Source organism: Archocentrus centrarchus, chromosome 1 (genome assembly GCF_007364275.1).
Source record: "Archocentrus centrarchus isolate MPI-CPG fArcCen1 chromosome 1, fArcCen1, whole genome shotgun sequence".
NCBI classification, from domain to species: domain Eukaryota; kingdom Metazoa; phylum Chordata; class Actinopteri; order Cichliformes; family Cichlidae; genus Archocentrus; species Archocentrus centrarchus.
Genome location: NC_044346.1, coordinates 3,019,090 through 3,032,467, shown reverse-complemented (window position 1 = coordinate 3,032,467; position 13,378 = coordinate 3,019,090). Strand labels below are relative to the sequence as shown.

Here is a 13,378-nt window from a genome sequence, read left to right as displayed (position 1 = left end):
GTGAGGGTGGGAAACTCGGCAAGCAAACGCTGGTACTCATCACCTGTGGCAAGCATGTTAGCGAGGGGCAGGGGGCCAGGACTACCAAGTGTACAGGGGTAGGTATCAAAAGACACAGCATCTATCAAGCACCTATTAGCTACATCGACCAACAACCTGAAAGCACACAAGAAATCAGCGCCGAGTATAGGTACTGACACAGACGCTATCACAAAGTCCCAGTTAAACTGACGTCCCTTGAAACACACAGTCACCAACCTCATTCCATATGTGCGAATGGGGGTACCGTTCGCCGCGTCCAGCAGGGGTCCGTGACATTGTCCCAAGGCGTCCGCAGCTGAAGCCGGCATGATGCTACGCTGAGCACCCGAGTCCACAAGCAGACGGCGTCCCGAAGCAGTGTCCTCAATGAAGAGCAGCTTGTCCGAGCTGCCAGCGCACACAGCTGCTAGTGAGCACCGGCCCTCTCGTTTCCCTGGTGCTGGAAGGTACACGGCGGAATGCAGCGCTTCGCCTTCACTCCGAACCGGCGATGATAGAAGCAGAGCACGCTCTCCTTCCTCCGGCGCTCTGCGACGGCGGCCACAGCACCAGCTTCTCTAGCCTCCGTCCCTTGTAGAGCCGCACTCGGTAAAAGTGCATGCACACCGGAATGCCTGGATGCCAGCAAAATCTTGTCCGCCTCTTCAGCTAGCCCGCGGTAATCCTTGGCCCGTATCAGAGCGGAGCTGGCTAGCGCGGTGCGCACGGGAGGGGGGAGCTGGCGCAGGAACAGATGCGTAAAGAGAAACGTCGCCCGGGCCGAGCAGAGCCAGCATGTGCTCCATCAGCTCGGAGGGTTTACCATCTCCCAAGCCATTCAGGGACAACAGGCGATCAGCCCGCTCTTCGTCTGAAAGCTGATAAATCCGCAGCAGGTTCTCCTTCAGCGCTCCATACTTGTTAGCAGGCGGCGGGTCCCGGAGCAGTCCCATCAGCCGGCGGGTAGAAGCAGAGTCCAGCGCCGCGACGACATGGTAATACTTGGTGTCGTCTGAGGTGATCCCGCGGAGGTGAAACTGGGCCTCCACATGCTGGAACCAAGGCTCTGGATCGTGCTGCCAGAACTCCGGGAGCTTGACCGTGGCCGCAAAAATAGTGGGAGAAACGGCGGCGGCTGGTGAGGAAACGGCGGCGGCTGGTGAGGAAACAGCGGCCGCTGAGCTGTCGTCAGCAGACATGTTCTTTAGTCGGGGTCACCAATGTAGGAGTCGGTGGAAGGAGACACGAGCAGGTATGTAGTCTCAGCTTTATTAGGTAAACTCACAACAAACTACAACTCCAAATATAACTCCTGCAAAAGGAGGAGTCAAGCCCTTTTATCCCAGGCCTCTCTCTCCCGCCTTTTCCCTATCTATTCCGGTCTCTCTCTTCGCAATAAGAGCTTGGGGCATTCTGGTGTGAAATGTGCATATATGTGGCCACCACAAATTAAATATTTTAATGGTTGAAAATTTATCTGATCTCTTTCAGAACATCACTTGTCTGTTGTTCATCTGCATGAGTACCAGTGAAGGGGGTCATCGGCCATCAAGTTTTTGATTTCAGTGGTTAATAGTAAGTTTTACCAGATCTGAAGTGACTGATTCTAATGTTGGAGTGCTTATAAAGCTAAACCTGCATGTGAAGAAGCCAAAAAAAGCAGAAGTAAATTACTGCCCCAGCTATCCAGCCGGTGAAACAGCAGAGACACTGGAAGAGTTGAGAGTGACGCTCCTCTCAGAAGTAAAAAAGAGAAACAATCATCAGAAGTTGGCAGAAATGATGGACAAGACCTTTGCACTCAGAAGGCAAGAATGTATTTGGAGAGGCCCCCATGATAGCAACAAGGTGGCGAGCTCTCTTCCATGTTTGTGACATAAGTGGATGAATGCATAAAAGAACAAGCCCCACTGCATGCAATGTGTCACAATACATATTGGCAGACTCCGAGAAGTTACTCATACTGATGTGGATTTACTGAAGGCCAGCAACTGTAGCCTAAGGCTACATTCACACTGCAGCCTGAAGTGACCCAAATCTTTTTTCTTTTTTTTTTTGCCCTTATGTGACCTGTATCTGATGTTTTCATGTCAGTCTGAACAACACTGGATTTCACAAAAAAATCGGAATTGAGCATTAAGGCCTGCACTGTGAATGTAGCTTTAGTTGGCCTTCTGACAAAGAAAGTTCATGTATAGATAAAAACATTTATTATGCATTTACATTTCTTAAACAGAACTGCTATCTCAAACGTTTACCAAAGGTGACGGTACAGTGCCAAACTAAGTTTTGTCTACTTTTTTGTTTTTTTTTGTAGGTGAGTGCAGAGTTCGAGAGAATCACAACAATCCATTTGCAGTCAACATTCTTCTCCAGGCTTGATGTTCAATCTGCAAACCTAATGAAGGCGTATGCCAAGAAAGGAGGCGTTCAAGGGAGAAAAATCAAGACCATCCTGGCACCCATAACCCAGGTATGATACCAGTGTAAAAGTGACATTACTGAAAACTTGTCTATTGTAGAAATGACTGAGCACCACATCCTTTGTTAAACTAGAAGGATGTAAACTGTTTTGGAGTGGTCTACTTTTCACATATTTCAGGCATAAATATTTCTTAGATGACATCTTCAACTAGGTGGTAAAATAAAATGTTAAAATAATTCATTTTAATCATGGCGTGATGAAAGGAAAACACAAAGTAGTAAAAATAGTTAAGTAATGGATTCTTAAAGATCTTTTAAACAGACTATCCCTGATCAAACAATCTAAGCTGTATAAAATGTTAGCCACTGATCACTTTTATATTATGACTTCCTTTGAATTTAGTTAAGTTTCCAAGTGTGTGAACCTACACTGCTGGATTGTTGAAATTGTGTTTTCACTGCTTTCTTCTTTTTCTGATCTGCATATTAAGAATGAAGCTATTGAAGTCAGAAGAGAATACATCCTCAAAGGTCTCTGCATGTACCTGAATGAAGACCCAGAGAAGCTGGTGAAGGAATACCTGGTATGTTAATTTACCTATGTGTTTATGATAGGGATGATCAGAGTTGGAGTTAATTGGGCTTCCTGTGTATTCCTATTAGATTTAAAATTATGTTAAGAGAAGGTCATTAAAACTCTTCTTTTTCTTCTTTCTCTTGGTTAAATTTCCAGTTTCCAATTTATTTATAATGTTCATTTAAAAATAACAAAAATTTGACCAGACATTTAAAAACATGCACCATACTTTGGCACAATCACAAACCGCCCTTACCTACTAGACATTTACAACCCATTGTTACTCTAAATTGAATCACATGCTGTCGTTGAGGGTCACTTGAAGAAGGGGGAAGGTATAAGCACTGACTTGTGGGACGTCTTTACTAGGGCTGGGTGATATATCGAGTTTTTAAGAAATCTCGATATATATTTTTATATGCGATATAAGATGAGACAATATCATTTATATCGATATAGTCATGTTACAGTCATACTTGTTTGTCTCTGAAAAACTTCACACTGCCTCGCCTTTCTCCCTCACCGCTTCACCCATAAATAATGCAGGAAGCGACAGCATGGCAGTGTTGCCAACTTAGCGAATTTGTCACTAGATTCAGTGGCTTTTCAGACCCCGCTGGTGACTTTTTTTTTTTTAACCAAAAAGCACCTCACGACCAATGTAGCGACTTTTCCCGGTGATGTCGCCGATTTTTGGAGAGTTTTGGAAACCTGAAATCCTCCGCTGTCGCTGTGTTTTGTGTACATACAGCCTTCATACTGTGTCCGTTTATATGCTTTGGCATTGCCTGTACCCCCAAGAGTCCCTGGCCATACCACAACTAGATAGCATAATTTGGTTTGCACTGTAAGTCATGTGACCTTAAAAGCGGAGGTGGGTCTTTTTTGTGTGCATGCATTGTCATGGCATTTACTCCATCATGGGAACAAGACAGGTTCTGCACATGGAAAATGTTTGGTTTGTATACAGAGTTGCTATGGAGGGCTTTGTACTCGCCCATAAGTATGACTGGTTTGGAATGACAGGCAATGTGGCAGACCCTCCAAGCAAACTTGCAAATTGAGGGTGACTGGCCATGAAATACTGGGCCTGTTTGGGATTCACCCTCTGTCCTTGTCTTTCTGACAATAACAAACACACATACCCTACTTTAGCTCCTAGTTTCTCCTGTAATGAGACAATATACCTTTTCCAAATTGGAAAATCTAACGCTGGACTCACGATTACCACAGACAGGCCTATGGTGGAGCTTAGTTGTTGGAAGTATTTCACCATGACTCAGTCAAATTTTTATGTTAATTGGTTATTTGATTACATGTGTTTTGTTATGAATATGGATTAGGGTAGTGAAAGCTGTTTTACATACTGTAAAGATTGTGTACTGTAAATATGAATGCAGTGCAAATCAATTTAAGAAATCTTTATTCTTTTTTGCAGGATGTCAATGAAGGTGCTCAAACGGCCATAGCAGAGACTGCGTTTGAAATCTTTGTCCTTCAAGCAGAAGGTGCAGAGCCTGGTGATGACCCCATGGATGTTGGGAGTGGAAGTGATGAGTAACTTGGACAGTGTATCTTTTGCTGTAGAGATGTTGCTGGGTCTTGTCTATGTGCTAAGAGAGGCAAGAGAGTTTATTCCTTGTTTAGTAGTCAGCAAGCATCTGCACTGCCCATGTAAAAGTAAATGCATTACATTTTTCGAAATACATTTTTGGAAATACAATTCTATTGTATTTTTTCTAATTTGTTGTGTATTCTTTCCACCCTTTCAACCAGTACTGTTAAAACACTTAATTTATTAACACTAAAAAACTATTCTTTAAGGTAACGTAATTCAATCATGGAAAGTATTTCCACAAGATTAAATTGCTTTCTTTCAGCATAAAGCAAATTTGTTAGGCTAACTTAATTTCCATGAATTGGATCAACTTAATTAAGTAGTGTAGTTATACCACTGTAAAATAAGTTGAATTCAACTAAATTTGAATTCATCTGAAACAAGTAAATTCATTTAGTTGGTCCAAAACATTACAAATTAGTTGGGCTGGCTCTATTAAATTAAATTGGGCCCAACTATAGTAAATAGGTTGAATCAACCTTAATAAATTAAGTTGAACCAACACAGGTGCTTTAAATTGGAGCAACAGAATTACATAATGCTGAAATAAAGTAAAGTAATCATGTGGAAATCTTTTCCATGATTTTTTTATGTTAATCCAAAGAGTTATTTTTTTGAGTGCAGAGGAAGCTCATTTCTGTTACTTGTATTCTTTTGATGACTATCCAAAGCTTGAGGCTGAGGTGAAGGAGAACACAGATGCCTTTTAAGACCCTGCAGGACCACCTTTACTGCACGACTGCCAGTTTTCCTTGAAGCTGAACGTGCAGTGTTGGTAGAACTGACTGTTTTTTCATGATGCCAGCATAAACTGCTGCAGGAAACCCAATGTTGTGTTTTAGAACCAGACCGATGCAGGCTTTCAGTCAGTATGGTTCCCTACAGAAACACAAATATAATCACACCAGACCCACTGAAATGCTGTAAAGAATGAATGGGTGTATCTCCAGACCAGGCTTGTTAAAAGTCCATGGAGTCACCCATGCACTGAATAACCTGGAGACCGGACTTTTTAGAACTTGTCTTGGATTTATCTGGTCTTGTAGTTTCTTGTAGTTTCTTGAGTGCTACAGTGAAACAGTCCATTAGGTCACACTTCTTCCACAGTGGCTTATTTTTCACAGCTGGTGTGGTATTTGATAAAAGGATGGAGGAGACTTCCAGCTAATAATGGGATAGTGGATGATTACATGTTTAGATATTGGAGTGAAAATGTTTTTTTTTGTGTGTGTGTGTGTATAGAACTTACAGTAGGCAATGATGGCAGAACAAGACAAAAACACCCCAGATGTTGCACAGCTTCTCCTGGGGTGCTCACTCAGACCTTCAAACTGTCAGTATAAATGTCACTGACCAGCTGTAAACATGTAGAAAGTTATCAATTCTCAAACTCCGGCTGTAACTAACTTTAACTGTTAATTGGTTTTCTTGATGAACTGGATGGTGGTTCAGTGTATAAACTCTCAGAAGCTTTCAGCTGCTGCTGCTGGTTTTACTTAGATACTCACTTTGTTCTCAATCATAGATGATGGAGTGAAATGTTTTCAGTTTTTCTTAAACTATAAATCTGCAAGTGCTCATGGTTTTAACATATTGTTGGATGACTTTTGATGCTGAGTGGAGTTTTCCCTCATTATTGAACCGTTTACGGTGAGGAAACAATCAGTACAAATACTTTGTGTGTGTGTGGGGGGGGGGGGGGGGGTACTTCTTTCAGCAAGTCTGTTTGATATATAAAAGTTGCTGCTGTTATTGAGGGCAAAGAGGAACATTGGTTTGGAGTTGTGGAGCCTGATATTCTGGCAAAATTAGCAGCCTGAGCCTAAAGGGGACTGAAGTTTATCAGCTTCAGCAACAAAAGAATTTCAGCCAATGATATCAAACCTGCAAAAGGAACTAATGGAAAAACAGCTTGTATGTAGTTGGTTTTACTAAATGGTGTGTTTAAAAAAAAAATGCATTTTACTTTTAACTTTTTTTAATGTTGTACTGATTTATATGATGTGGTGTCATTCTTTGTGAAATCATGAAATTCTGAAAAATAAAGCCCACAAAAGATTTGTTTCATATCTTGTCTGATTTGAAATTTGTGCTTATTGCAAATCTGTATTAATAAAACTACATTCCCAGTCTATCCTTGGTTAAAGAAATTAATACATAAATGTGAAACGTTTGTCTTTTCTTGAAGGTAAAACACAGCCATGAGCGTGTGGCTCATATATTAACAGTCTTTCAGTTCTTTAGTGCATTTGGTAAAAAGTAAACACAGATTTTTGGTCAGTACCACCCAGAACCAGCCAGTCACATGCTCAAATGTGTCATGTGACATTGTCTGATCAGATGTTACTATTCAAACTGTTGCCAAACGGATCGTGCGCAATTATCCTCATGACATTAATTGTGCAAAATACAATCTTTTGCATATTTGATTAGCAACATGTCTGGTTATAGTGTATGTGTATAACTCCAAAGCATTAAAGTCCATTTTCTGCAACCTCTCAAAAATCTCTGATGAATCCATTCCAGCAGTGACTGTCCCACCAGCTCCCATACTGCAGCCTTTTCCTTACAAAGTGTCTTACAATGAGCATTTACCTAATTTCATTTTTTCTATTTACCAGAGAGAGGGCATGTTAACGCATGCAGATTCTGTATGTTTGTAGTGCTTGGTAGGTCACGTGAAAGTGATCACAGATCTGGTTTGGCAGAAGCTGTTGTGCTTTAAAAACTGAGAGGTGGCTCTAATGCCAACTCATTGTCAGTCTTTTGTTTAATAAATTATTTGAAAGGAGATGGTGCAGACCATGAAAATCCTTGTATGTAAAATAATTGTCTTCTTTAAAATTATCAATGCACAAAGACTGTACACAGAAAAATGTAAAAAATCCCAAAAAATCCCAAAAAACTTGGGATGTTGTATAAAGAGACTACAATGATTTGGAAATCTCAAAATTAATTCACAACAGAACAGCTTTGGCCTAAATAATTTGTTCCTGGCTCCAGATTATTTAATGCATTTTGTCCTGTTATCTTTCAATAAAGCAGCATTTGAGTTCAGTCCCTGTCTCCTGCCACACAGCTGATCCGTGACACCTGGTGGTTTCCCGTCACTTCCATTTTCCCATTATCCAGTTCTTTCTTCTCCTGGGAACGCCAGAAGGTTCTCATATTTTATTATTACAGTTATTATTTTGCCCTTGCTAAGATCTATGTCTTGACACAATGTTGTCACAGATATTTCCTAAGACTTCATGCTTGTTTTTTAATTCTATAAAACTTCATTTTACTTCATCATGGTAAATTTAGTGTAATTTTTTTTTTTTTTTTGGGGGGGGAGGATTGCCAGTAACTTATATTTACAATAAAGTGTAAGAAGACTGAAGGGCTGTGAATACTTTTTATTTTGTTAAGCTGCACTTGCAGGTGTTTCTGACTCTTTGTGGTGTGTGTCAGTATGTGACAGTTCTCCAAGTCCCAGTGGAAATATTCTGGCAAGATATCCTCAGTGTGAGAACGTGAACACACCGACCTGTGATCCTTTCTACAGTTACCTGATCATCTCTCTGCAAACATGCAGAATGAAAAAGGAAAAAAAAATAAATAAAAAATCACGGCTGTATAACTAAAAGCACTTTAGTAGATTTTACAGCCCTGAATGTTACTAATGCAAAACACGTCATAAACAACAAGACTAATAGTCACCAGCATGCTTTAAAACAACATTATAATTCACTCGGAGTGGAGCACGAATGCTGGCAGAAATTCCTTCAGTATTTGTTCAGATATTTGATTCTCAGCAGCTGGCAATAAAAATTGTCAGGTGGCTTCAATATGACTAAGAATACTTAGCAATACTACGTTGCCACCAGTATGTTAAGTATAAAAGAATCTCACCTGGCAGATTTGATTAAAAAGTTAAAATTAATGTTTGTTGAAGTACTGAGCTTAACCTCATCAGTTTGCTGCTCATCTGCTAATATATCTGTAAGATATTGTATATATATATCAACACTTCATATGTACTTTTCCTGTCACACTAAGCATATAAATCTTATTATAGTGTAATGAAGTATATTATTTTCATCATATTGGTAATGTGAGGACTGTATTTTGTGCTTTTTATCAGTCCATACAGGCATGGACCTAAGATAAGTTGGTAATGCTAAACTTTCAGTAGTTTATGATGGTGTAACTTGTTTTCTGAGCAAATCTCTCTGTGGTTACATTTCAAGATATAAAATCAGGGGTGCCCGATGCTTTAATAAGATTGCACCATTTAAAAAAAAAAAAAAAAAAAAAAAGATTTTTATGCCTTTCTGCATAAAGTCTCCTTGAGGAGATATTTTCAAGAGAATTTGTCTGCCTCTTCAGGGTCACTACAACATTACAACATAACTCAAGAATTCATAGTTGAACTGTGACAAAATTTCACACACATGCCAAATAGAAGAACAGTGACTTAAATCAATGTTACTTGTTGTATCAGGAGGAGGATGGAAATTATGTATCGAGGTAGCAGCATTACTGCAGAGCTCGGGACCTGAAAACTGGAGCACTGTGTGCCCCATTCCCAACACACCTGTTCTCTCCACTCCTCTGCAGTCACATGAACCAGCAGGTAGATTAAAAACCTCAAAAGAGACACTGTCTGCCGCTGTGCTCAGAAGCTGAATTGGAGCATTGTGGGTTTTGTTGTCGACAGAGCGTCTCCTTGCCGTGCAGACATACAGAAGCAGGTACGCACCTCTGACTCCTCTTTGCTACAAAAGCAGCTGAGTTATATTTACAAAGACTCTGCATTCAGCCCGGTACTGTAAGCCCATCTGTTGTTTACAGCTAATTTTTAAGGCTAAGGTAGCACTGCATTGTAACTAATTAGTTTTTCCTTTCATGCACTTTTAAAGGCAAAAATCATAATTGTATTTGATATTACAGTAACAGACTATGCTTTTACAACAGCAGATGCAAACATCACACTATGAATACAGCTCTCAGCTTCCAGATTTGACAGCCTTTGTCCTTCCACACCAGCTCCAGGGCTGTGTAACCAGGGTAACAGAGTATATACTATAATATTTTACCCAGCCTTGTAACATGCTGCAAAAAGCAGCACGCTACAGAGCATGTTAGATAAAGTGCCAGAGGAGCAGCTGTTCTGTCTCTCACTCCCACAGGCTAAAGTAAGAGTCCTGTGACTGATAACTGCATCGTAACTGCACAGAACCACTGCTGACGCAAGGATCCTGATCACAATCAACAGTATTTCTATTAGTCATTTTATTGCTTTTAAAAGTTGCATTTAAAAAATAATGTAGTGACCGCAAGTTCCAAACCGAGGACCTCACTCAACGAGAGTGGGAACAGGCGGTGGAACTTCACCGTCCCCGCCTCAGTTTTTCATACCAGTCCGAGGGTTCGCTGAAGCTTTGACAGATGATTTCAGTCTGTCTGAGGATTTGAACTTGTACATTATATTATTTACAGTGTACATTGTACAGTGAAGTTTGTCATGAACCTTCATGTTAACTTACAATGAACTTACAATGAAAGGAACGGGCTTTGTTTGGCTTGCAAATCATTTTTTATACACAGGTTCAGGACTGATATATGTAGTGAGCCATTTGCATATATACATGAAAGAAGATTTACTTAAATTCCAAATCATTTGTAAATGTCAGTGTTTCATTTGATTGATAAGTCATAAGTTTTTAACATCTAGTCTCTTTGGTGTAGGATGCAGTTGGTGAGCACTTTGGGGCTTTTTTTGACCTTGCTGCATCTTTCCACCTCACTGCTGCTGGGAGCCTTCAACATCAGATCCTTTGGGGACACCAAAGCCTCCAACACCACTCTGATGAATATCATCAGCACGGTTTGGAACATTTTGTGTCTTTTTTTTTTTTTTTTAATCTTATTCTGTTTATTTGTGTGCAAATGTACAATCACACGCACATTTAAAGATATTGGTGTAACTGGAAGTGAAAAGTTCCCTCCTTCTGCATTTATTTCACTTCTTCATTTTGATGCACTTCAGCTCCAAGTTTGGCTGTTTCTCTATATTTTAAACACCAATTTCAGCAAATAAAATTTAATTAAAAAACTTTCTTGACAGTTTCAGCTTTTTTAATGTTCAGTTTTTTTTTTCTTTTTCAACCCTGTTTGCTCAGCAAATTATGGTTTAGGTATTTTAAGCATTTTTCGGCATTTCAGCTCCAGTCTGCATTTTCTGCAGGAAATGCTTTTTCTAGTGATTTCGTGAATTTCTTCACAAAAAATTTTAACCATCAGAGAAAAACGTATTCATGACCATCTCAAACAGTTGTATAGGATACGGTCCTGGTTTAGTCACCAGGATTAGGATTTATGTCAGCCGTGCAGGGCAGGGTCATCCTGGCAGTCAGCGACACTCTCCTTTATTCCCTCCTCTCCCTCCTAGCTGTGAAGAGCTTCACTCTGATCCCCCAGCACACTTCTCCAGACTTCGCTGTGCAGGAACTAAATGCTCTCTATGATGTGGTGGCCGATGTCCGCAATCGCTGGAAAACCAATGTAAATACACCCTACAAGTAAAAGTTTGCTATTTGGTGGATTTGTGTAAAAAAAACACACAGTTGAGGTTAAAAACATCACACGACTCTCCCCTGCAGGACATTGTGCTGCTAGGTGACTTCAATGCAGGTTGTAATTATGTATCCGGGTCTGACTGGCAGCAGATCAGCATCTTCACTGACAAGAGTTTCCACTGGCTGATCACCGATGAGGCCGACACCACAGTGACACACACTAACTGCCCTTATGACAGGTACACACAGACTGTGAGGGAGGGCATTCGAACATGTGCACACAGACTCTAAATTCCACTCATCTTTCTGTATTTGCAGGATTGTGGTTACCACTGACATGATGAATGGAGTGGTGAAAGGCAGCGCTGAGGTGTACAACTACACGACAGAGCTGAATCTCAAGCAGGATCTGGTAACAGCTGAATTTTAATCCTTCTCTTGAATAGAATTAATTTAAACTGAAAAGGACACCCTGCTTTATAAAAAGTCAACATTAGGTTGTATTCAATGCAACTGAGGCCATAAACACACAACACCATGTTCACAACCTGCCAAAACGACATGGACTCCATGAGACCCCTGAAGGTGTTTTCAACAGATCCTTAAAGTGCTGTAAGCTGTGAGGTGGGGTCTCTCATGGTTCTGACCTGTTTGTCCAGCACATCCCACAAATACTCGATTGGACAGAGATCTGAGGAATTTGGAGGCCAAGACAACACCTCAAACTCGTTGTGCTCCTCAAACCATTCCTGAACCATTTTTGCTTTGTGGCAGGGAGCATTATCCTGCTGAAAGAGGCCACAGCCGTGGCCGTGGACACCATGGTCTTGCAGCTATGCAGCCACATACACAACACACTGTGCTGTGCTGCACTGTGTATTGTGACACTTGTCTGTCAGAACCAGCATGAACTTTTTCAGCAGGTTGAGCTGCAGTAGCTTGTCTGTTGGATCAGACCACATGATCAGCCTTCACTTCCCACGTGCATCAATGAGCCTTGGCCGCCCATGACCCTGTCACTGGTTCACCACTGTTCCTTCCTTGGACCACTTTTGATAGATACTGCAGATAGCTGCAGTTTTGGAGACGTTCTGACCCTGTCGTCAAGCCACCACAATTTGGCCCTCATCAAACTCGCTCAAATCCCAATTTTTGGGATGTTAAATGTTAAATTCCACTGACAGGTGCCGTGATGAAAAAGTAATCAGTGGTATTCACTTCACCAGTCAGTGGTCGTAATTTTAAGCTTGTTTTTTTTTTTTTAACATAATCCTTCCATTTTCACTTCTGGCTCCAAAGTATTTGTACAACTGACTGATTAGCAATTCCACAGCCAGGTGCAGCCTGATCTTTCATCATTTAATGGCAAGTTAAGTAATCAGTTGGTAGCTGTCTGGCCTGGAAGACCACTGAAAACAACTTGGTAAATATGGCTGTAGTAAGGACCACAGAGACACTGATGAAAAGAGATTTGTAGCTGCTGTAACAAACAAAAGCACTAGTACAGTGTCTACTGCTGTGATGCTGCTACCAGACACACTGAGTTTTTCAGCACATAATAAAACACAGTGCACAAGAAAAAAAAAAAAAAATTTCTGTAGAAGCTGAATCCATCTGTGGCAGCAAACTGCGAGCCACTGAAAGAATGATTTCTCTCTCTCTCTGTCAGGCGCTGGCTGTAAGTGACCACTTCCCTGTGGAGGTGAAGCTGATTGGTCAGCCTCCTGCTGCTTGAATCGTGACTTCCACAAGCTTTCCACACATCACGCTCAATCTGCAGTCAGCGTAAGGATCATTCAGTTGGAGGACTACTGTCAACCGTGGCTTCATGAAATGCAAACACACAATAAAGCTGCTAAAAATGTCACAGCAAGCCTGCATCTTGGAACTGGGATTTAAAAAAATAGCTCAGTTTGTTTGATTGTAGTAGAGGATCTTTGTGTGAAACACATTTACTAAGAGCCTTTTTAATGTGGAAATCAGTCTTCTGAGTAATATTATACAGTAGGGTAATGTTGCTTACACAGTTTTTCCTTTTTTATGTTTTGAGCATCGCTAATGAAAGTTCAGCGACTGTAGCTTCAACACTTGGAATAGCAGCTGAAGCTATTTGGATGTGATGACCAGAGCAGCAGAGTCAGTGTGATGCTGTGCTGTAGCTGGATCTGAAAGCAA

At 40.9% G+C, this 13,378-nt stretch overlaps 1 protein-coding gene across 1 annotated transcript; it reads left to right on the top strand.

Annotated features, from left to right (window-relative positions):
* The first annotated feature begins 9,287 nt into the window (after nt 1–9,287).
* Nucleotides 9,288–13,017, top strand: LOC115789903 (deoxyribonuclease-1-like). Its single transcript, XM_030743482.1, has 6 exons — nt 9,288–9,376; nt 10,374–10,528; nt 11,077–11,189; nt 11,288–11,442; nt 11,522–11,615; nt 12,873–13,017. Exons 2-6 carry the CDS (start codon nt 10,375–10,377, stop codon nt 12,936–12,938), a joined length of 582 nt encoding a protein of 193 aa, XP_030599342.1. The 5' UTR covers nt 9,288–9,376; nt 10,374; the 3' UTR covers nt 12,939–13,017.
* The last annotated feature ends 361 nt before the right edge of the window (nt 13,018–13,378 follow it).